The sequence below is a fragment of the Ursus arctos genome, unplaced genomic scaffold (genome assembly GCF_023065955.2).
Source record: "Ursus arctos isolate Adak ecotype North America unplaced genomic scaffold, UrsArc2.0 scaffold_5, whole genome shotgun sequence".
In the NCBI taxonomy this organism is placed as follows: Eukaryota; Metazoa; Chordata; class Mammalia; order Carnivora; family Ursidae; genus Ursus; species Ursus arctos.
The window spans coordinates 12,922,992-12,946,087 of NW_026623067.1; the positions used below are offsets into that span (position 1 = coordinate 12,922,992).

Here is a 23,096-nt window from a genome sequence, read left to right on the forward strand (position 1 = left end):
CAGACTCCCCACCAAGTGCAGAGCCCAACATGGGGCTCAATCTCACAACCCTGAGATCATGATCTGAGCCAAAATCAAGAGTCAGATGCTTAACTGAACGAGCCACCCAGCCACCCTCATTCACCTCAAAGTGTTTTCTAATTTCCTTTTTTATTTCTTTTTTGACCACTGGGTATTTAGAAATATGTTGTTTAATTTCCACATGTTTCTGAGTTTCTCAAATTTCTCTCTGTGATTGATTTTTCATTTCAATCTGTTGTGGTTAGAGAACATACTTTGTCTAATTTCAATTCTTTTACATTTACTGGCATTTGCTTTATGGCCTAGCATATGGTTTCCTCAGGAGAATCTTGCTTGTGCATTTGAGAAGAATGTATGTTTCTGCTGTTGAAAGGTTGAATGTTCTATAGGTTCTATGGATCCAACTGGTTTATACTGTCACTCAGGTCTTCTATTTTCTTGTTGATCTTGTGCCTACTTGGTCTATCTGTTGTTAAAAGGAGGGTTTAGGGGTACCTGGGCGGCTCAGTTGGGTGAACATCTGACTCTTGATCTTAGCTCAGGTCTTGATCTCAGGGGCATGAGTTCAAGCCCTGTATAAAAAAAAAAACAAGTTAAAAGTAGGGTTTAAAGTCTCCAACAATGCAATAGTCTATTTCTCCCTTTCTTGCTGTCAGTTCTTTTTTTTTTCCAAGATTTTATTTATTCATTTGACAGAGAGAGAGAGAGCACAAGCAGGGGGAACGGGGGAACAGTAGAGGGAGAGGGTGAAGCAGGCTCCCTGCTGAGCAGGGAACCCAATGCGGGGCTTGATCCCAGGACCCTGTGATCATGACCTGAGCCGAAGGCAGGCGCTTAACCATCTGAGCCACCCAGGCGCCCCATTGCTGTCAGTTCTTGATTCATGTATTTTAATGCTCTGTTAGGTGCATATTTGTCTATAATTGCTCTATCTTCATGATGGATTGATCCTTTTATCATTATAAAATGTTCCTCTTTATCTCTCATAATAGCATTTGTTTTAAAGTCCATTTTGTCTGATACTAGCCTCGCCATTCCAGGTTCTGTATGGCTGCTGTTTGCTAGATGTATTTTTTCTATCCTTTTACTTTCAATCCATTCATGTCTTTGAATCTAAAGTGTGTATACGGTAGACAGTCTATTGTTGGATCTTGTTTTTGTACAGTCTGGTCATCTCTACCTTTGGATTGAATTTTTAATTCACTCACATTTAATGTTATTATTGATATGGTGGGTTAATGTTTGCCATCTCATTTTCCTGTTTTCTATACATCTCATGTCTTTTTTCTTTGTTCTTCTATTTTCTTCTATTGCTCTTCTATTCTCTTTTATAATAAGTGAATATTTTCTTTTTAAAAAGATTTATTTACTTATTTATTTTAGAGAAAGAGAGAGCAATCATGAGCAGGAGGGACAGAGGGAGAGGGACAGCATCTGAAGCAAACTCTGCACTGAACCCACCTGGGGGCTTGATCTCACAACCCTTAGATCACGACCTGAGCCAAAACCAAGAGTTGGACACTTAACTGTGCCACCCTAAGTGAATATTTTCTTTTTTTTTTTTTTTAAGATTTTATTTATCTGACAGAGATAGAGACAGCCAGCGAGAGAGGGAACACAAGCAGGGGGAGTGGGAGAGGAAGAAGCAGGCTCATAGCGGAGGAGCCTGATGTGGGGCTCGATCCCCTAACGCCAGGATCACGCCCTGAGCCGAAGGCAGACGCTTAACCACTGCGCCACCCAGGCGCCCCTAAGTGAATATTTTCTTATGTAACATTTTAACCTCTAACAATTTTCCAAACTACTTTTTTTGTTATTTCTTTAGTGATTTGTCTTGGGCTTACACATATATCTTAACCAATCAGAATCTACTCACATTTCTACTAACTTAATTCCAGTAAGACATAGAAACGTTACTACTATATAGCTCCATTCCCTTCTCCCCATTTTTTGTGGTATTATAGTTATACATATTTCATCCGTGTTACAAATGCAATACACTGAACTTTAAAGTTTTAATTAGAACTTTACATAATTTCATGTCTTTCATTTTATTTTTAAATTAACTTTCTGATTTTATTTCTGGTATAGTTAACATACAGTGTTAGTTTCAGGTGTACAATACAATACAATACAATATTGTGACTCAACAATTCTATACATTACTCAGTGTTCATTATGATAAGTGTACTCCTTACTCCCCATCACTTATTTCATCCATCCTCCCACCCACCTCCCATCTGGTGACCATCAGTTTGTTCTCTAAGATTCTCTTTCTTGGTTTGTCTCTTTCTCTCTTTTTTTTTCTTTGCTCATTTGTTTTGTTTCTTAAATTCCATAATTGAGTGAAATCATATGACATTTGTCTTTCTCTGGCTTTTTCACTTAACATTATACTCTCTGGTTGCATCCATGTTGTTATAAATGGCAAGAATTTCATTCTTTTTTAATTCTTGTTTATGACTGAATAATATTCCATTGTGTGTGTGTATGTGTGTGTATATATATATATATATGTATATATATATATATGTATATGTATATATATATATATATATATATATATATATCTTATTATTCACTTTATGTCTTTTAAAGAAGCTGAGATAAGAAGGAATATCATGTATATAGTTACAGCTTCTGTCATTTTAGCCTTCTTGTTTACCATTTCTGGATCTCTTTATTTTTTACTGTGGCTTCAAATTATTGTCCTGAGTCATGTCTTCAATCCATTATAGCTTTGCTTACACCCTCCTCCCTTGTGCTATTATTGCAAACATGTTGCAAATATTGCAAACATTTCTATATGTTAAAAGATCAACAAGTAATTATATACATATTGCTTTATATAATTGTTTTTAAATCTGTTAGTAGCAGAAAGGAAAATAAATAAGTATTTATACTGTCTTTTATAATTACCTTTATTGGTGTTCTTTGTTTTTTCATGTGGAATTGAATTATTATCTGTGATCACTTGCTTCCAGTCTGAAGAAATTCCACAGTATTTTTGTAAGGTGAATTTTCTAACAACAAATTCTTTCAGATTTTGTTTATCTGGGAATGTCTTTATTATGCCTTCATTTTTGAAAGATTTATTGTCTAGAGGATTCCTGGTTGACAAGTTTTTTTCTTTAAACACTTGGAAAATGTCATCCAAGTGTCTTCTAGCATCCATTGTTTCTGCTGAGAAGTCAGCTGTTAATCTTACTGGGGAATTTCTGTAGGTGATTCATTTTTCTCTGGCTGCTTTAAAGATTTTCTCTTTGTCTTTGTCTTTCAGCATTTCTACCAGGATATGTCTGCTTGTGGACATCTTTGTGTTTACCCTACTTATAGTTCATTGAGCATCTCAAATGTGCAGTTTTTCTTCAAATTTGGGAAATTTTCAGCCATTTTTTCTTCAAATGTATTTCTTCCTTTCATTTTCTTCTACTCTTCTGGCATTTTTATTACATATATGTTGTTAGTACATTATTGGTGTCCCAGATTTCTATGAGGCTCTGTTTAATTTTCTTCATTCTTTTTTCCCTGTGTTCTTCAGATTGCATAATCTCTATCCAGCTATCATCAAGATTACTGATTTTTCTGCTAGTTCAAATCTAGTTTTAAGCCATTATAGTAAAATTATTCCAGATTTTATATATATATAATATATATATTTATAATACATATATAATATATATATTTATAATATATATTTATTTATATATATTTATTTTTTAAAAAATATATTTAAAGTATATGTTTTATATATATAAAGTATATCTATTTTATATATGTATTTTTATATATATTTTTTTTATATATATTTAAAGTATATATATTTTTTACTGTATCTTTATAATACATACTTTTCTGTTCTAGAATTTCCATTTGATTATTTTTAATCATTTCTACCTCTTATTGATATTCTCTATTTGATAAGACATTTGTTATCCTATATCCTTTACTTTTTTTATTTAAATTCAACTAGCCAAGGTATAGTACATCATTAGTTTTTGATATAATGTTCAATGATTCAATATAGTGTTCAATGATTCATTAGTTGAGTATAACACCCAGTGCTCATCTATCCTGTAAGCATGATTTAGCTTAGTTCTTTGACGATGTTTATGGCTACTTGGAACTTTGTTAAATCAGACACTTAATATTTCTCACAGAAAGTTTGCACTGCCTGCTTTTTTCCTCCATGTATGAGTCAGACTTTCCTGGTTTTTTGCATGTCTTATTTTTTTTGTTGTTGGAAACTAGGCAATTCAGAGAATATATTGTAGCAACTCTAGGTACTGGTCTCCACCCTCTCCTTCCCCAAGATTTGTTGTTGTTTGTTGTTTATTAGTTTAGCAATTCACTGGATTATTTTAGTGGACTCCATTTTTCTCCAGCAGTGTGAACCTTATATTGCTCCTTGGCAGGAACAGCCTAGAACATGTACAGTTACCCTGGGATGACAGGGGTTTTGGCCCTTTTGATTGTCTCACTCCCACCCACATCCAGATGTTAAGCTCCAGTAATTGCTGACTGAATGCTCTATTGTTTTTAACAATGCTCTGGGGCTTCAATTGCGGCACAGACTGATCAAATTAAATTTGGGCTCCTTTACAGGGTTAGATTTTGAAGTCAGAGAGTTGTTCTGACCTCAGAAGAGCTCTTCTTAGCCCTTATGGTTTAGCTTAGATCTCTAACAAACCTATGAGTGTCCCCTTCTCTTATTTTCCCCCAAACCTCCATTGTTTCTGAGCATACCCTTAGGCTTGATCTTTCCTACTTTCTGTTGTGAATGAACTTAGTTCTTTTTGGAAGAGCTTCAAAGTACTCTATTTTACACCTACCTCTCCCTCTGGGAAAAATTTCTGAGCCAGACTCTAGAGCTGGGAGTGGGGACAGTGGTAGGCTTCTTTCTGGGAAAAATACCTGCTTTAGGAGCTGGGTGCTCCTTAGAAGAGGAGGAAAAGCTGCAGCTTCTGCTCTTCTTGCTTTGCCTCTCCTATCATGGGACCCCCACTTTACAAACTAGCTGGGGTGAGGGCAATCAGGGCCCCTGGATTCTCAATGCACCACACCTGAGGTAGACTCTCTGTCTTTTGAATGGGGGCTGGGCAGAAGATGGGGGACTCACCTCTTGGCTACCTATACTCACCCAAAACCTAGCCTCTACAATGGGTAGCCAAGGGGCAGGATGAGAAATGTTGATGCCCAGCCCCTCCTGGAAAGAAACTATGGGCCTCCAAGTGAGATCTAGAGGGGAGACAATACAGAATACCCTGTAGTCTCAGGTACACACATCTGGAGTGGAATTTCCATCACTCTGAGCTTGGAGAGGGGAAGGAAGATGCAGGCTCTACTTCAGTGACCAGAGACTCTCACTGTTTTTACCGAGTTTTTATAGATTTTCTTGAATAAATGTTTCTTCATTTTCTGTATACCCTTAGGACCATTTTCAGAGACTTTAAATGATTGTTTTACAATAATTTTCAGAAGTGTCCAAAGACTCCTTATGTTGCAAAAGTAGAGCCTCTGCTACCATTTTTACTAGGTTCCTATCTTTTTTTCTTTTTTTTAATGTGTCCTGATGAAGTTTTTGAGTATTATGCCCCTGGTCCCATTTCCCCCATACACTGTAGTTTTTGTTGTGGGATTTGTGTGGTCTGGTGAATTTTAGCAATGCATATGTTGAATTAGAGGAGAATTGACTATAAGTTGGAAGAAAAAGGATAGTAAAAGACAGACCAACACTTAGTCAACAGAAAGTCGGTGTGGCTATAATGATGTCAGACCAAGCAGACTTTATATTAAGGTGTATTACAAGAGATAAAAGTTACAAGTATTACGTAAAGGGGCACCAGACTGGCTCAGTTGGCAGAGCATGTGATTCTTAATGTCAGAGTCATGAGTTCAAGCCCCATGCTGGGCATGAGGCCTACTTAAAAACAAAACAAAACAAAAAACAAATATTACATACAGCTAAAAAGTCAATTTAACAGAAAGTTATAACAACCTTAAATTTGCATGCCCCCAATAATATTCCCTCAGAATACATGAGAGGAGGAGCTGCCAATCACATTGTAAAGGGCATGGACACAAAGAGAAATAAAGAATTATGTGGCCATCTTTGCAATCTACCATGTTAATAGAAGAAAAAAATGTAATGATAGAAAATATTTGATTAGCCTATTAAAAAAGCACTTCATTAACCCATAGAAAACAAATATGTAAACACATAATAATATACATTCACATCATATAAAGCAAAAATTAATAAAACCAAAAAGAAAATTGACAAACCCAAATTGTGGGTAGAATTATAATATATCTCTTTCAGTAACTGACAGAACAGGGAAAAAACACAAAAAATTAAAGATACAGGAGATCTGCATAACATGATTAACCAACTTGATTTAGATGCCATGTAAAGTGCCATGCTAGACTAAACAAACTTTTCAAACATAATATTTCCAAGTACATATGGGATGTTTACCAAGATAGACCACATTCTGAGCCTAAAAGTAAGTTTCAATAAATTTTATTGGATTGAACTCACTGAGAATACATTCTCTGATCAAAGACAAACCAAACTAAAAATCAAAGTTAACTAAAAGTTAGCTAAAAAAATTACTTAATTTATAAATTAAGTAATATATTTCTAAATAGCTCATAATTTACAGAAGAAATAAAACTGGAAATTTTGAAATGTTATGATCTGAATTATCATAAATATAGCAAATCTAAACTACAAAACATTAAGGATAGAAATAAAAGATTAGATAAGTGGATGGACATAGTATAGTCATGATTGAAAATTATTAAGATGGGAATTCCTCCAAATCTATTCAATGGAATTCTGATCAAATTTCTGGCATATTTATCATTTCTGAAAATTGACAAGCTGGTTCTAAAATGAATATGGAAATGCAAAGAACCAATAAAAAAGTAAGACACTCTGGAAAAAGAAGCAAGAATTTTAAGCACAACAATATCACATATTAAAATTTGTTATAAAACTACAGCAATCACAACTGTGTGGTATTGGGACAAGCATATGCAAGTACACAAATGAAACATAAGCCCAGAAACAGACCCCTCCATGTAAGGTAAGATGGTTTATGACAAATGTGTCTCTATGATGCAGGGGAGAAAGGCTAGTTATTTCAACAAATTGTATTAAGCCAGTTAAATAACAATATGAAAAAAATGAATATTGACACCTATCTTACACCATCCACAGAAATCAGTTCTAAACGGACTGGCAATTTAACAGTGAAAAGGGAAAACTAACACACTGAGCAAAAGAAGTGGAGAAAAATATTTTTATGAGTTTGGAGTAAACAGAAATTTTTAGAATAGAACACAATAGAAGTTTATGCACAAAAGGAAAAGATTATAAGATGGACTATGTTACAAATAATAACTTCCATTTATCAAAAACAGCATTAAAATAATGAAAAGGCTATTTATTTACAATAGCCAAGATATGGCAGTAACCCAAGTGTCTATCCGTTTACAAATGGATAAAGACAATGTGGTATATATATACAATGGAATATGACTGGGCAATGAAAAAGAATGCCATCCTGCCACTTGCAACATGGATGGACCCAAAGGTCCAAAGCTAAGTGAAATAAGTCAGTTAGACAAAAACAAGTGCGTGATTTCACTCATATGTAGAATTTCAGAAACAAAACAAGTGAACAAATAAAGGGGAAAAAAGAGACAGCAACAAAAACCAGACTTAAATACAGAGAACAAACTCATGGTTGCCCGAGGGGAGGTGGGTAGGGGAATGGGTGAGATAAACAAAGGGGATTAAGAGCACATTTATCTTTTTTTTTTTAAGATTTATTTATTTATTTATTTGAGAGAGAGAGAGAGAGAGAGAGCAAGCATGCAGGGAAGGGACAGAGGGACAGAATCTTCAAGCAGGTTCCCCACTGAGCTCAGAGCCTGACCCAGGGCTTGATCTCACGACCCTGAGATCATGACCTGAGCCAAAACCCAGAGTCAGATGATCAACCGACTGAGCCACCCAGACGCCCCTAGGGTTCACTTATTCTGATGAGCACTGAACAATGTATAGAATTGTTGAATCATGTTCTACACCTGAAATTAATATAACTCTGTATGTTAATTATATCTCAACTTAAAAAATTCACTCAAAATCAAGTAAAGACTTGAACATCAGACCTGAAACCATAAAACTCCTAGAAGAAAAAATATAGACAATAAGCTCTTTGACGTTAGTCTTGGCAATGACTTTTTGAATGTGACACCAAAAGCAAAAACAACAAAAACAAAAATAAACAAGTGAAGGAAACCATCAACAAAATGTAAAGGCAGCCCACTGAATGAGAGAAAATATTTGCAAGTCATATATCTGAAATATATAAAGAATTCACACAACTCAACAGCAAAAAATAAACAATTTGATTTTAAAATGGACAGAAGATCTGAGTAACTTCGAGCCTTACATTGGAAACCGGGGATGTACTGTATGGTGACTAACATAATATAATTAAAAAATCATTTAAAAAAAAAAAGATCTGAGGAACTGTTTTCCAAAGAAGACATACAGATGGGCAATAGTTACCAAAAAAAAAAAAAGCTCAACATTATTCATCACCAGGGAAATACAAATCAAAACCACAATGAGCTATCACTTCACACCTGTCAGAATGGCTATTATCAAAAAAGACAAGACCTAACAAGTATTGGCAAGGATGTGGAGGAAAAAGAACCCTTATGCAATTCAGGCACTCGAAAAGATATTTACACACTCATGTTCACAAGAGCATCACTCACAATAGACGAAAGGTAGAAGCGACCCAAGTGTACATTGACAGATGAGTGGATGAACAAAATGTGGTTTATACATACAATGGAATAATAGTCCGCCTTAGAAAGGAAGGAAACTGACGCATGCTACAACGTAGATGAACACTGAGAAAATTATGCTAAGTGAAATAAGTCAGTTGCAAAAGGATTAATACTGTATGACTCCAATTATAAGAATTACCTAGCGTTGTCAAATTTATATGGATGGAAAGTACAATAGTGGTTTCCGGGGGTTGGGGAGGGAGAGAGGGAGTTATTGCTTAATGGGTACAGAGCTGGGGTTTTGCAAGATACAAAGAGTTCTGGAGATGGATGGTGGTGACGATGGCACAACAATGTGAGTGTTAATGCTGCTGGACTTAAAAATAGTTAAGATGGGGGCGCCTAGGTAGCTCAGTTGTTTGAGGGACCTGCTCTTGATTTCAGCTCAGGTCGTGATCTCAGTCAGGGTCATGATCTCAAGGTCCTGAGATGGAGCCCCAGGTGGGGCTCCACACTCAGCAGGGAATCTGCTTGGGATTCTCTCCCTTCCCCTCTGCCCTTCTCCCCACTCCCGCACTCACACTCACTCGCTCTCTCTTTCAAAAAGTAAATAAATCTTTTTAAAAAATGTGCTCAGGCATCTGAGTGGCTCAGATGGTGAAGCGTCTGCGTTCAGCTCAGGTCATGATCCCAGGGTTCTGGGATCGAGTCCCTCACCAGACTCCCTGCTCGGTAGGGAGTCTGCTTCTCCCTCTGCCTCTGCTGCTCCCCTTGCTTGTGCTCTTTTGTGCTCTCTCTCAAATAAATAATTAAAACCTTTTTAAAAAGTAAAAATAAAATGTGCTCAACCTCAACAGTAATTAAGGGAAAGGTAATGAAAGTCGTAATGAGATGTCACTATAAGACAACCAGAATGGCTAAATTAAAAAAATCAAAACTGGCATGTCCGTGAAGATGCAGAGTACAGGGAACTAGTTACACTGCTGTGAAGTCCAAAATGCTACAAATAACAACAACAAAAATAGTTGGCACTGTCTATGGAAGTTGAAGATACACATTCTCTGACCTAGCAGTTTCACTGCTAGACACACACCTAGAAAACAGGTCATAGGTTCACCAAGAAACATATACAAACATGTTCGTAGCAGCAAAAATTGGAAACTGATAACAACCCAAACTTCCATCAACAGTAAATGGCCGAATAAATTGTGGTTATCGCACAGCTATGGAAATGAGTGAAGCATGGACCATCATAGTGGTACAGATGAATCTCACAAAATATGCTGGGCAAACGAATATATGTGGGATGAGTCCATTTAAATAAAGTTAAAAAACAATCAAAACATATATTTGGGTAATAAAAGGATAAAGAAAAGCAGGAAAATTAATAAAGCCAGGATTTGGGGGTGAGGGAGGCATTTGTGCTGGGAAAGGGTGGGACTTCTGGAATGTTGATGCCATTCTATACCCTTGGTCCTGGGGGTGAAGACATAGATTTTAAATTTCCATTCATAACACATTGACATATACTTCTTTCCATATGTGTTACACCTTACAGTAAGTTTTTATTTTAAAACTAAAACTATTGGAAGACAATGAGTATATAGCTGAGAAAAAGTCTAACTTCATTTATTTGGTTGTCTAGTTCCTCCAACATTATGTTTTTAAATCGTCTGAACTGTCCCCACTGATTTGTGATTCCAACTTGGTAACGTATTTAATACTTACTCGTAGTTAAGAGTTGGTAATGGTTGTTATCAACAATCTGGTCTTGGTTTTTGGCCAGGGTGAACGGACTTTCGCGTACAGGGTGGGGCTGGAGTGTGAATAACGTGGACTAAAAGCGGGGGAGGGAGGCCGCAATAGTCATCGTCATGGGATTTATTTTTAAATAGGAAAATTCTAGAGACAGAACTGAAAAGAGAAAGGAAGTCTGTGAGAGGGTTGCCAAGTCAGAGAGTAAAGTGTCACCTGATACAAGGACTTATGAATGAGCTCAGAGTAAAACTATTTGGGGGAGACCTAAAGAAGAGGCCATGCGGCGGGGCGGGGGGGGGGTGTTGTTATACTGGATGCCTCCCCCAAGGTTACATCCTCCATCCACACCAGGTAAGTGGTAAAGATAAAGTCTGTTTAATGTTCTCAAAGATTTGACATACTGCTGTCTTTAAGTTGTATTCATTGCTTTTTTTTTTCTTACTTTAAACACTGTATTTATTGATTAAAGGAAATTACAGAAAAATACGCGCTGACACGTTTTGTCTAATCTTGACCGCGGCGGGGTTCATTCCCTTTTTAGCGCGCAGTGGATGACTGGTGCATTACCTGCATTCTCCGTCCGCCCGCAGCAGCCCCGGGGGGCTCGGAAGTGGGACCTTAACCAGCCTCCAGCAGCTGAGCGAGACGGGGACCCTCTGATCTAGCCAGCAAGCTCCCTCGGCGGGGGGGCGGGACTGATAGGTGCGAGGGGCGGTCCGATGGGCCTGGCCCCGCCCCTTGGGGGGAAGGGGTCCCGCCCAGGCCCCGCCCCGCCCGCGCCGGGCCCCAGCCCCGCCCGCGCTCGCTCTGTGCGCCCACACTCCGAGCCCCGAGCGGCGGCCGCGCAGGTCGGACCCGCGCCGCAGCGGCCGGAGATGCAGCGGGGAGCCGCGCTGTGCCTGCGCCTGTGGCTCTGGCTCGGACTGCTCGACGGCGAGCGCGGTGAGCCCTCTGCCCGCGCGGCTGGACGCGAGGGGGGACGCTTTCCCGGGGCGACGGGGGACGGGCGGGGCACTGGACCCCCGGGAGCCCAGGACAGCAGAAGAGATGGGGCTGGGAGCCGGGGGATACGGACGCCGGATGGAGTCCGGCAGACTGGGTCCGGGTCCGCCGGGCTGAGGAAAGGGCGGGCGGAGACTGCAGCCGGGTCAGGGACCGGGCACCGTCTGCACCGCAGCGCAGGAATTGCGCTCGGGGTCCTCGACCACCCTCCACTATGGGTGGCTTAGCTCCTTCGGAGCCGAGCCCCGCCGCACCGCGTCCTCAGCTAGGATCCTTCGCTTGCTTACTAGCTTCCCGGGGGAGTCCCGGCGCTGCACTGCTCTGCCCTCCCACCCGCGCAATTGGGACGGTACCCAGGCAGCCCCGCCGGGCCGCAGACCCGGGTGCGCACTTCCCGACGCCTCCCAGCTGCGCTCGAGGTCGGTCCCCCAGAGGGCGCTCCGGGCAGGTGTCCTTCCCCAGCCCAGAGATTGCGGAGGCAGGGGTCCGGGGACCACCAGAGACAGGCGCCGTCGGGCGGGTTGGGCGCAGGTGCACACGGGAACTTGGGAATCTTGAGTTGACAACCCAGGAGAGATCAACGTGGCAGAAGAGGCAAAAAGCCAGCGCTCCCTCTATTTGACGGGACAGTAGCCTTTGAAGGCCGAACTCAAGCGCTTGGACTATAAGGCAGGAGCAGCTACGGAAGGGTCTTAAGCACAGAGACGCAGGGTATGGTCTGTGAAGAAATATGGTCAGAAGTTGCCTGCGTGCGGTTGGAGAAAAGGGAGTGTGGGAGATGAGAAAGGGAGCAGAGGAATATCTTGTATAGAGATGTCAGGGGATGGGTGAGGATGAGCGGGACGTCTACACAAGATCTAGTGACCCAGAGAATGAGGGTAGAGAGAGGGTCATGGGTCCCCAGCGGTTGGGAGAACCGTGCTGGAAGAGCTGGAGGGGGTCCTTGCTATTTTCGAACACGGCAGTTATTGAATCCTGCCTTGACACGCTTCATCTCTTTTAGTAATCCTCACAAGGGAGTGTTAGACCCATTTTACAGAGGAGGAAGCATAGAACAAGGACATCTGTAACTCCTGCAAGGTTCCCAAAGGCCAGCAGTAAGGGAAATGGTCCACTAGATGTGTAGGATAACAGAGCCCCGTTCTCTACGCCTTCACAGGCTGAAGGGCAGAGGACAGGGCAGGTGAAGGAGGTGTGGATGAGTCTAGAGGCAGGATGGAGGAGGACATCTGGCCTCGGCCTCTGAGTTGGGGCAGGTCAGAGAAGAGGGGCTGCCTCTTTGCCCTTCCTTGCTCCCCTGCATCCAGCCCAGGGCCAGGCTCTCCCAGAATCTTAGTGTGTTTGCTGAGTGAGCGAATGAGTGTGGAGAGAGAAGTGAAGTGGGACAGGCTGAGGAGTGGGAGACCCCTGCTTGAGGAAACATCCAGCAGGCCACTGGGTATAGTGTCTGAAGCTCAAGAGAGGCTGGGCTGGGGAGCTGGAGAGGGAGGAGAGCAGAGTCCAGGATGTGATTCCCCCACACCAGGGAGGGAGCCAGAGGCTTCCGGGGAGACAGGGAACATTCTGCAAGGTGTGAGAACCAGGAGAGCCTGGGGCTGGGTGCTCTGGAGGTGGTGGAGGCAAAAGGGATGAGGCCAGTCCTACAGGAAGTTCAGGTGGTTCTTACCAAGGTCAGGAAGCAAAGAGGAGGAGAGAGGATGTCAGCTGAAGGGGCCCATGGAGGAGGGTGGCCTAGCTGGACCGCAGCATGGCTGGTGGGAAATGAGCCCTGCATTTGCCCTGGGGAGCTCCCAGCCTGATGGGGGGTGCTGGAGCAGAAGCATAAATACTTTAGGGCAGCCAAGTGTCAGGACAGCCAGAGTGGGTGGCCAGGCACTGGCAGGTGAGAATCCTGGGGACACTGAAGCTGACCCCGAAAAGTATGCAGTTAGCCCTAGATCCAGATTTTTGTCCCAGCTCTGCCCCTAAATTCCTGGCTGGGTGGCCTGGGCCCCAACTTCCTCTCCCTGTGCCTCAGTTTCCCCATGCACAGCAGTGCAATGGCCAAGCACTTGGGCTGGACTTTATGGCTGGGGGTCTTAGTCTAGTTCCAAAAGGCAGTTCCTTGGCAGTGTCCCCGTGGAGAGGGCAGGTGGCAGAGGACAGGCCCAGGAGGTTTTGTTTTGGGGGCTCAGTCTAGAGAGAGGCTGTCTGTGCCACCGGACAGTGGGCAATCAGCTGATGGACATGTAGGGGAAGCGAGGGGCAGCCGGGCAGCTGGGGTTGCCCTGGCCTGAGGACACTGGCCCCTGCCGTGGGCTGAGTCTCGTGTGGCCAGCCATTCAGCTCTCTGCTGTCCCTGTTCCTCAGCCCTGAGCCAGACCCAGGTGTGGACAGAGCAATGGGAGAGGGACAGGGCATGCCAGTCAGTGCAGACAGGATGTGGGGGCTGGGAACCCTACTCGGTCCTGTGGGCCACTGGCCCCAGCTCAGTCACTGTGGCTGCAGGGCTCTCTTCCTCCTCAGAGCACAGAGCCCACAGGACCAGGCAGTAGACTGAGAATGAGGTATAATGAGGATTATCTGGCCAGCTCCCCGCTGTTCCACCCCCACCCTGCCCCAGGCAGCGGGACCCTGACCCAGGGAAGAAGAATGCAGTTCTATGCAAGTCACACAATCTGGAGCCTGCTCAGGGGGTCTCAGGGAGGACTTGGACCAGCCCCATCCTGCAGGGGTTTTCCTGAGTGCAAGCCTGGCTGGGACATAGACATGGTATCAGACACGTGTTTCATAGGGACAGACGTGCTCAGGACCCCCATGAGGCCCAGCTGGTAGCCATGGGCTGCAGAGGAAGGCGGCATCGCTTCTGGCTCAGGGCTTCTTGAAGGCATCTGCAGACTCCAAGGAAGGGAATTCCAAGTAGGGCAAAGAACCCCTCCGAAGCTCAGAGGCAGGAAAGTCCAGATGGTGTGTGGGGCCTGGTGGGTAATCAGATGAGGCTTGAGTCCCGAGGAACCCCGGGGGGCGGGCGGGGTAGGTGAGGCAGTTGGAGGTGGCAGGAGCCAACAGCACACCTGGAAAAGGGACGTTGTGGGCAGGGAGACACCTGGTCAGGTCCCCTGAAGGCACTACCAGAGGGGCAAAACAAGGTGGGAGCCCACAGCAAGGAGGTACCATAAGGGAGGGGGCAACAGGAAGTGAGGAGGTGAGAGGGATGCATGCTAGTTTCTGGCTTAAGCCACAGAATGGGTCATGAAGGTGGTTTACCAGATGGGGACCCTGCAAGGAGGAATGCAGGTGGGGAAAGATGAAGGGCTGCTCCGGGAGCCAAGTCCTCCAGGAGGAGGTGCCCAGCGGGACTTCCTGGGAGACCCCAGTTGATGCAACTGGGCCAGATAAGGAAGGAGGAACCTTGGGAGCACCTGACTGTAATAAGACAGAGGGCAATTCGGGAACCCAGGAAAATTAAGTGGGGTCTTAGCCAGGAGGGAGCAGTTCTTCTCTGTATCTAGCTTACACTCCTCCCACTGCAGTTTGGGCACTTGCCTCCCCAGGGCAGATTTCTCCCCACCAGGGCCTCGCCTGTCCCCCATAGCTCTCTGAGAGGCCTCTGGGGGAAGGAGGTGGACTGAGGGACGGGTCTGGAGAGCCCCTCACACTCCCTGCACTGACTTCGGAGCCAGAGGCAGCCGACGTGTCCAGCTGGAGCCAGGGATTCCTGAGTTTCGATCCTTTTCAGACACTGGCTTCCTCTGGGATCTCAGTTTTCCGGTCATGCCGAAGGGAGAAGTCTGGGAGCAGGAAGGTGCGGGCATTCAGGGCTGGCAGCCGCTGGGCTTGGGTGGGGCAGCCGCAAGCTCACCCCGGCTGGGCTCCCGCGCCTCGGGCCACCTCCGCCCCCCACCCCCCAGGCCGGGCCAGGGTGTGGGTGGCCCCGTGAGCAGGTCAGGGTGGCGAGTGGGGGAGCCCCGCCACGTGGCCAGCGAGGTCAGCAGGGGTTCATGGGAAAGGACTTGTCGGCCACAGGAGAGGACATCCTGCCTGCGTTTCCCTCTTCCTGCGGCAGGAGCCCACGGCCCCGATTTAGCAGCGCTGGGGGGCCACCTCTGAGCCAGCTGGGCTGTCTGATAACACCGCCCGTCCTGCCGCCGGGGAGCAGTGTCCTGACCCCTGGCAGGCCAGGGCAACTGCCTGGCACAGCTGGCTGCACCCAGCTGGGAGCCGAGCCTCTGCCAGGGTGCCCCTCCCCCTGTGTCACCCACAGGGGGTGCTCCAGCAGCCCAGGCTCCCACTGGCCCCACCCCCCCACCCCCCCGCTTCCAGAAAGGTGCCCCGCAGGACCTTTCTAAAACACGGATCTGAGCTTTCGGTGGCACCCCCAGTGATAAGCACCAGCTTCTTGAGCTGGTGGTCCAGACCCTTCCTGCTGGTGTTCCAAGGGCATCCCTAACCCCGTGTCCACCTAGCCTGCATGCACCGCACACCCCAGCTCCCAGCACATGACCTTTCTCCGGCTCTAGATACGCCCTGCCTTTCACCTTGCCTTGGGGGGGGGGTGCTGCCAAGAACTCCAGGCAGAGGATGGTGCTGCTCCAAGCAGGTGGGTTCGAGGGGGCTCCATTCCCACGAGCTGTGTGCCCCAGAGCATGGAATGCGGGCTTTCAGGCGGGTTTGGGGGAAGCTCTGATCCTCACCCAACCTAAAGCATCATCCTCAGAGCTGCCCTAAATTCTACCAAATGGAGATGCATTCGTATTAAGCCGCACGCAGGCACACACAGCACGTTTGGAGGGTCTAGCAGTGGAACCTCTCCTAGGTGTACAATGGCTAATCAAACTGCTTTACACGAGGGTGTGTGACGGTTTCAGCTTTGTGTCATAGCAGTTAAGGCTGGAGGGGTGAAATGGCTCGCAAGGCGCTAGAGAAGCTTTGAAGGACTGTCAGGTGTCAGGTATCTGGTCTCAGACGGCATGGGGACAAGGGGTTAGAAGGGGCAGGTGGTTGTCTGCATTCCACAAGGAAGGTTCTGCTGGGGTCGGCAGGTGGGGGTCCTACATTTTTTACCACCTCTTGGACATTTTTACCTTGACCGTCCCAGAGACCTTTCAAAAGCAGCATGCCCCGCAGACACATTGCCTTCCTCCCAAGTCTCCCCCTGGCCAACATGCCTACCTCAGTGCAGGACATCTCCACCTCTATCCCTCACCTCCACACCTGCCCACACGCTCTGTGCCAGACCCTCAGGGGAGTCTTGGCAATCACAGGCCAAGTCTCATGTTGGGGATGCCACCATGAAAGGTGAGCATAAGCCCTGTCCTCCTTGCACTAAGCACCTGTCAGATGCAATGAGCCAACCACTGCTTGGAGCTGCAGAAACATGCAGCAGGGGCCCAAGGAGGGGGCCTCCACATGTGACCCTAGGGTTGGAGGGAGCACCAGTCATCTGTAAGACCGTGCGAAGAATGCAGCTTCTGCTCCCAAGTAGCTTAATGGTTTCAGGCAGGAGAGGGACTTATGTTCTGGAAAGATAATCTAAGCACTGGGTAATGCTGGACCAGTGGGGAGGCACTGACATGGCGAGCCAGGGGATGGACGATGGGGCCGGCCGGACAGTGGGCTGGAGAGTCGGGGGACTGGACGGGAGCTGTCCCAGGATCTGGCTTTCTGGGCAGAAGGTGTTCCCTGCTAGGTGTCTGAGTGCAAAGCACTTTGCCCTTTGGGGGGGGCAAGGGAGAGAAGAGGGGCAAGCCTGCAGCTCCCAGCCCCCTCCCCTCCCCACCGTGGGTGCTGCCTCTGTGGATGGACATGACTTCCCTGAGGCCTTCCCTGAGGCCATACAGCCCGAGAGTGGCATTGCGGGGCACACAGCCAGGCTCAGGGGGCTCCAAGCACACTCTGGGAACAGCCCCTCCTATCCCAGCCATCTCAGTCTTGTAAGGTCAGGAGACTGTGGCCTCTTGACCCTCACCCTTGATGTCTGGAGGCACAGAGTTACCAGCCAGTTGGCTGTGGGGGCTGAGTGGAGCCAGGAATGCCTGACAGGTGACCACCACTAGGATGGGAGACCTTAGTGGAAAGGAGAGCCGTGCTTCCAGGGCGGATGCAGAAAAGATGGTTCGAGCTGCAGAAACACAAAGAATGCAGGCACGTACAGAGTAAGGAGTAGCTTCCCACGATCCTCTCCCCCGGAGATCATCTCTGAGCAGCATCTTAACCCCCATGCCTTCAGTTTTCTCAATGGCAAAACGACAAGAATAGTACCCACCTCAGGGGGCATTAGTGGGGTGCGATGTGCGCAGGTGTGCAGGCCCGGGCTGGCACACAGAAAGTGCTAAATCCGTGTCTGCTATTATTATCCTAACAGGATGTATGAGGTGAGCAGAATTTGGGGGTCAGAGCATGAGCCTTCGTTTAGTGCTCTGAGTGCCTATTTGCCTATTTGCCCACATCCTTGCCGATACTGGGAATTCTCTATCTTTTAAACATGTGCTCGTCTTGTGGGGTGGGGAGTGGTGCGCCCTGTGGCTCCTGCCTGGGGTGGGTGTGGTATGGTCTGAGGGGTGGGGGTGCCCTGCCAGAAACATGTTGGAAGAAAGCCCCACCACCACCCCCTGCAGGACTGGAGCTCAGGAAAGCTGCTGGGGAGGATGGAATAGTTCAAAGGTGGGCTTGGAGCCCTGGAGGGTGCCATCACCAAGAGGAGGGAGCACACCAGTCAGCAAGGCCAAGAGCCTCAGGCGGGCCTGCAACCCAGGACCCTCTTCTATGGCCTCCTTGACCCACATCTGTTCCATCTACCTGACAGGCCAAGGTCACCCATATTCTAGCCTTGCACGTTCCGTCTGCCCTGTGTGTTCTCTGGGCCAGCAAGCTCCTACTCGGTCTACCAAGCACATTTCAGCTCACCTCCTGCCAGCAAGGCCTTCTCTGACCCCCCTACCCCACCACCACCACCACAGCTGTGGCATGCAAAACACTCAGCAGTCACAGCCACGGGCTCAGGGTGCATGAGCCAGCAACAGTGTGTCCTTGCGATGGTTTGTAACGTGGTATCATGTTATGTGTGGTTCCCTATCATCCTGGGGATAATTCTCATTTTGCAAGTGGGAAAACTGGGGCTTGGAAAGAGGAAGGGCCTTCCCTGAGGCCATACAGCCCGAGAGTGGCATTGCGGGGCACACAGCCAGGCTCAGGGGGCTCCAAGCACACTCTGGGAACAGCCCCTCCTATCCCAGCCATCTCAGTCTTGTAAGGTCAGGAGACTGTGGCCTCTTGACCCTCACCCTTGATGTCTGGAGGCACAGAGGTTACCAGCCAGGCATGGAGGGGGAACTCTAGGACTGAACACCCTTGTGCCTCCCCTCCAAGAGTGAAGGGAGAGGGACCTGGAGCCAGTCTCCCTAAATCTGCCCAGCTCTAGGAGAGATGCATAGAGACCCCAAGCCCTGCCTCACCTGGCCAGCTGTCCCCCATGTTTCTCCTTCGGTTTGCCTCCAGTTTCCAGCCTGGCCCCTGGCTGCCTCTGTCGTCCTGGACATACCTGCTAAGGAGAGTGTGGATCAGACTGGCAGGACTGCCACATAGTCCCCGTCACCCACAGGGTGACCATGACAGCGTCTGCAGTAAGAAATTGTCAGTGTGTGGTGGGACACCCCTGAGCTCACAGACCATCCCGATGGGTTGGCTGTGCTGGATCCGAGGACAGAGCCGTGCCCAAGGACAGGGCCAGGGGAGGGACCATGCACTCAGCCCCTGGTCTCCAAGCAGGAGCAGCGATTCTCCAGGCACAGAGAACAGGAAAGAACAAAGGACACAACCTAAGACCAGCAGGGAGGTGGGCAAGGACCTGGTGGATGCTGGAAGTGCAGCACTGGGAGGTGAAGCCAGCCAGGAGGGCGGGAACTGTTGGGATGGGCTTCACACCTGGAGGCCAGGCCAAAGGCACACACAGCTCCAGAAGGCCACAAGGAGCCAGTGAAGGTGTCCTCAGGCCATGACACCCCTCTGGGCTGAGGGACAAATTGGAGGTCAGAAAGGCTGCTAAGGACTAGAGAGGCAGACACTCAGGGTAGTGCTGGGAGAGAAGGGGACAGAGAGATGTGAGGACTGGGACCTGGGCAGGAACGGGCCTGGACTCAGCCAGACCTGGGCTCCCGCCCAGCTGCCAGCCCACTGCCTCTGTGGGTCCTGGAGCCTCAGTTTCCTCATTGCTGACTGGACTCGTGATTCTTCCCTTCCTCCCGGGTTGTGTGAGGATCAAAGGAGGAAATGACTGAAAGGCCATGGTCAGTGCCTAAAACACAGGACTTCCCACACCCCCACCTCCTGCCGCTCGCCCCTCACCCAGGATCCCAGTGTCCTGGAGCCGACTGTGGCTGACGCCAGGGTCCCCACTGCCCAAGGCTGCTGACAGCACAGAGAAGAGGAGGTGTGCACTCTGGCCTCCCTGACCTCGGCCCGGCGCCTGCCCCGACTGCTCTGTTGCGAGCTGGGGGGCCAGGGCTGCTGGCCAGGGGAAGGAAGAAGCCAGTTCCTGGGCCAGGAACAGGAAGGCAGGGGGAGTGCGGCAGAGGCCAGGATGACAGCGCTTCCTGCTGTCAGGAAGGGAAGGACAGTGGGGACAGACAACAGCCCAGCAGGAAGGAGGCATCTTCGTTGGGGTTGCAGGTGGGGGCTGGGCAGCATGGAACCTCTGGTTGAGACAGTTGTTGGGTCAAATCTGTCTTAGCTACTGAGCATTCTGGGGTACACGTGGTCACCAGGGAGCTTGGTCTTTAAAAGTGGAAACATATTTTCCAGAGGAATGACAGGGTCTGACATAGTTTCAACCTAAAGGAAAACCTGAGGCCTGTTTAGCCAGCCAGTCAGCAATCCATCCATCCATCCATCCATCCATCCATCCACCCACCCATCCTTCTGTCTGTGCATCTACCCTTCTACCTAGTCATCCCTCCTTCCATCCTTTCATCCATCTTTCCAACCATCCTTCCATCTATCTAGCTTCCATCTATCCATCTGTCCATCCACCCATCCCTCCATCCACCCATCTTTCTATCCATCTGTCTATCTATCCATCTACACTTCTGTCTAGCCATCCCTCCTTCTAACCTTTTATCCATCTTTCCAACCATTCATCCATCCATCCATCCATCCATCCATCCATCCATCCATCCACCCACCCACCCATCCATCTACCCATCCTTCCATCTATCCATCTGCCTGTCCATCTATTCTTCTATCTAGCCATCACTCCTTCCATCCTTTTATCCATTCATTCATTCATCCTCCCATCCATCCACCCTTCTATCATCTATTTGTCCTTCTATTCATCTATCTGTCCATCTGACAATCCAGCTAGCCATCTTTCCATCCATCCACCCATATTTCCATCCTTTCAATCATCCATCCATCCATCCATCCATCCATCCATCCTCTCACCCATTTATTCATCCAACAAGTATTTATGGAGTGTTGATTCTGTGGCAAATGCTGTGCTAGACATGGGGTGGGGTAAAAAAATGAGACTGTCCTGGTCCTTTGAAATTTACTCCCCACTGAAATTTACTGTCTAGTAGAGGAAACAGAAAAACATAAGTTGAGGGGTGCCTGGGTGGCTCAGTCAGTTAAGTGTCTGCCTTCAGCTCAGGTTATGGTCCCAAGGTCCTGGGATCAAGTCCCGCATCGGGCTCCCTGCTCAGCGGGGAGTCTGCTTCTCCCTCTCCCTCTGCCTGCTGCTCCCCCTGCTTGTGCTCTCTCTCAAATAATAAATAAAATCTTCCTAAAAAGTAACGTTTTTTGGACAAATGAGTAAGATAATTACAAATTGTGACAAGAAGGATGAAGCAACCGGGAGGTTAAGATGAATATTAAAGGGGTACTTAGGTTTTGGAGGGGGTCAGAAGTCATGACTAAGCTAAGGCCTGAGGGTGAGAAGAAGCCAGCCTGCGCAGGGCATGTGAGAAGAGGCAAATCAGGAGGAGTATGTGCAAAGGCCCTGGGACAGGAAGGAACATGCATGTTATGGAACAGCCTGAAGGGCATGATGGCTGGAGGACATGAACACAAGGTGAGAGTGGCCCAAGAGGGTATGGAAAGGGGGTTAGGGGCCCAGCCACGAGTTTGGGTTTTCCTGAAAATGCAGTGGGAAGTCACTGATGGGATTGAAGCACAAGCATGACATGGCCCGTTTCTGTTTCTTACCTATCACTAACAACTGTGTGCAGGACTGAAGGCGGGTAAAAGTAAGCCCAGGAGCCCACTTTGGGACTGAGTGCAGTTGGGCAGGCCCCAGTGGGAGAGCAGGGGCTGGCTCTGGGATGCTTTGGTGGTGGGTGGTTGGACAGGGTGAGGAGAAGCACATCCACAGCTGCTCCCCTATGGGAGATGGGAGCTATCAAGGAGAAGCCTTGGAAGGGGTGAAGAGGGTGTGAGTCTAGAGTTCAGCATCAGAAATCTGGGACCCGGGGTGTCTGTAGGATGGCCAAGCGCTATTGCAACTGGATACTTCAGACTGGAGTTGAGAGAAGGACAGGAGGTAGAGATTCTGGAGGGATCTAGACACTTCAGGGAGAGATATATAGAAAAGAGAGTGAGGAGCGATACACGTGGTGCTGGGCAGAGGGGAAAGAGGAGGACAAGGAGGCGGTGAGCTCACAAAAGGTGGCAGAGGAGGAGACAGCCCTGCTCCCTGCCTGGAGTGCCCACTGGTCCTGCAGCAAGGAGATCATGGAGTGCCTTGACCAATGGCTCCATAAAACAGGGGTGGCATCTGCACCCCAGAGGGAGGATGAACAAATGTGAAAGGAGGGGACAGCAAGCAGAGTTTTGCTGTGAATGGGGAGTAGGAAAGGGGGCAGGGCTGGAAAGAAATAGAGGATCAAGGAATTTGGGAGGGGAAGGTTTGTTTATAGGATGGAAGATGGAGGGCTTGGCCTTGGGAGGGGGAGTGCCGGAAGGTTCCCAGGGCCCAGGCAGGGGGTGAGGAACTTGGATGTAGGAAGATGATCTCCATCTAATGGCTTTACTTCATTAATGCTGAGAGTGAGGGAGGAGGGAACACCCTGAACTTCAGTCCAAGGGCCCATTTAGGGTCTGCCTACAGGACAAGAAAGAGGGGGTGGGACAGCAACAAAAGCTCTGGCTTTGCACTGCATGCTGAGCCCAAGAGGGCCATGGTGGTGCTGCAGGGTTGGGGTGGAAGGTGAGAGGCAAGGAAACAATCCGAATGATGGGCGAAGGGCCTCACTGTGCCAGGACAGGGGTGAGACCAGGGGGGGTATCTATGGGTAGGGGTCCCTGGACTGGGAGTTTTGATGAGGCTGAAGGACTTAGCAGCGGTGGGACAAGGGCACCTAGCAAGAGGCAGAGGAGATGGGGAGAGCAGTGCAGGAAGGCAGGGACTCGGTGATGGCGTAGCTTCTGGTAAGGACTGGGTCCAGGGTGTGCCCAGGAAGTGAGTGGCTGAGAGGAGGAGGGAGGACAGTGGAGATGAGGACCAGGAGGCCGGTGAGTCACCCGTGTGGATG

General features: G+C 47.8%; 1 protein-coding gene across 2 annotated transcripts in view; it reads left to right on the top strand.

Annotated features, from left to right (window-relative positions):
- The first annotated feature begins 11,405 nt into the window (after positions 1 to 11,405).
- The window catches only part of FLT4 (fms related receptor tyrosine kinase 4), a 40,392-nt gene continuing 28,701 nt past the window's right edge, over positions 11,406 to 23,096 (top strand). The window contains exon 1 of one of the 2 annotated variants that reach the window (XM_026507700.4): positions 11,406 to 11,532. In XM_026507700.4, coding sequence (XP_026363485.2) covers positions 11,466 to 11,532 — 67 coding nt within the window. In that variant the 5' untranslated portion in view covers positions 11,406 to 11,465. The remainder of the gene's footprint in view (positions 11,533 to 23,096) is intronic. The other variant, XM_044387306.3, reaches the window with a different exon arrangement.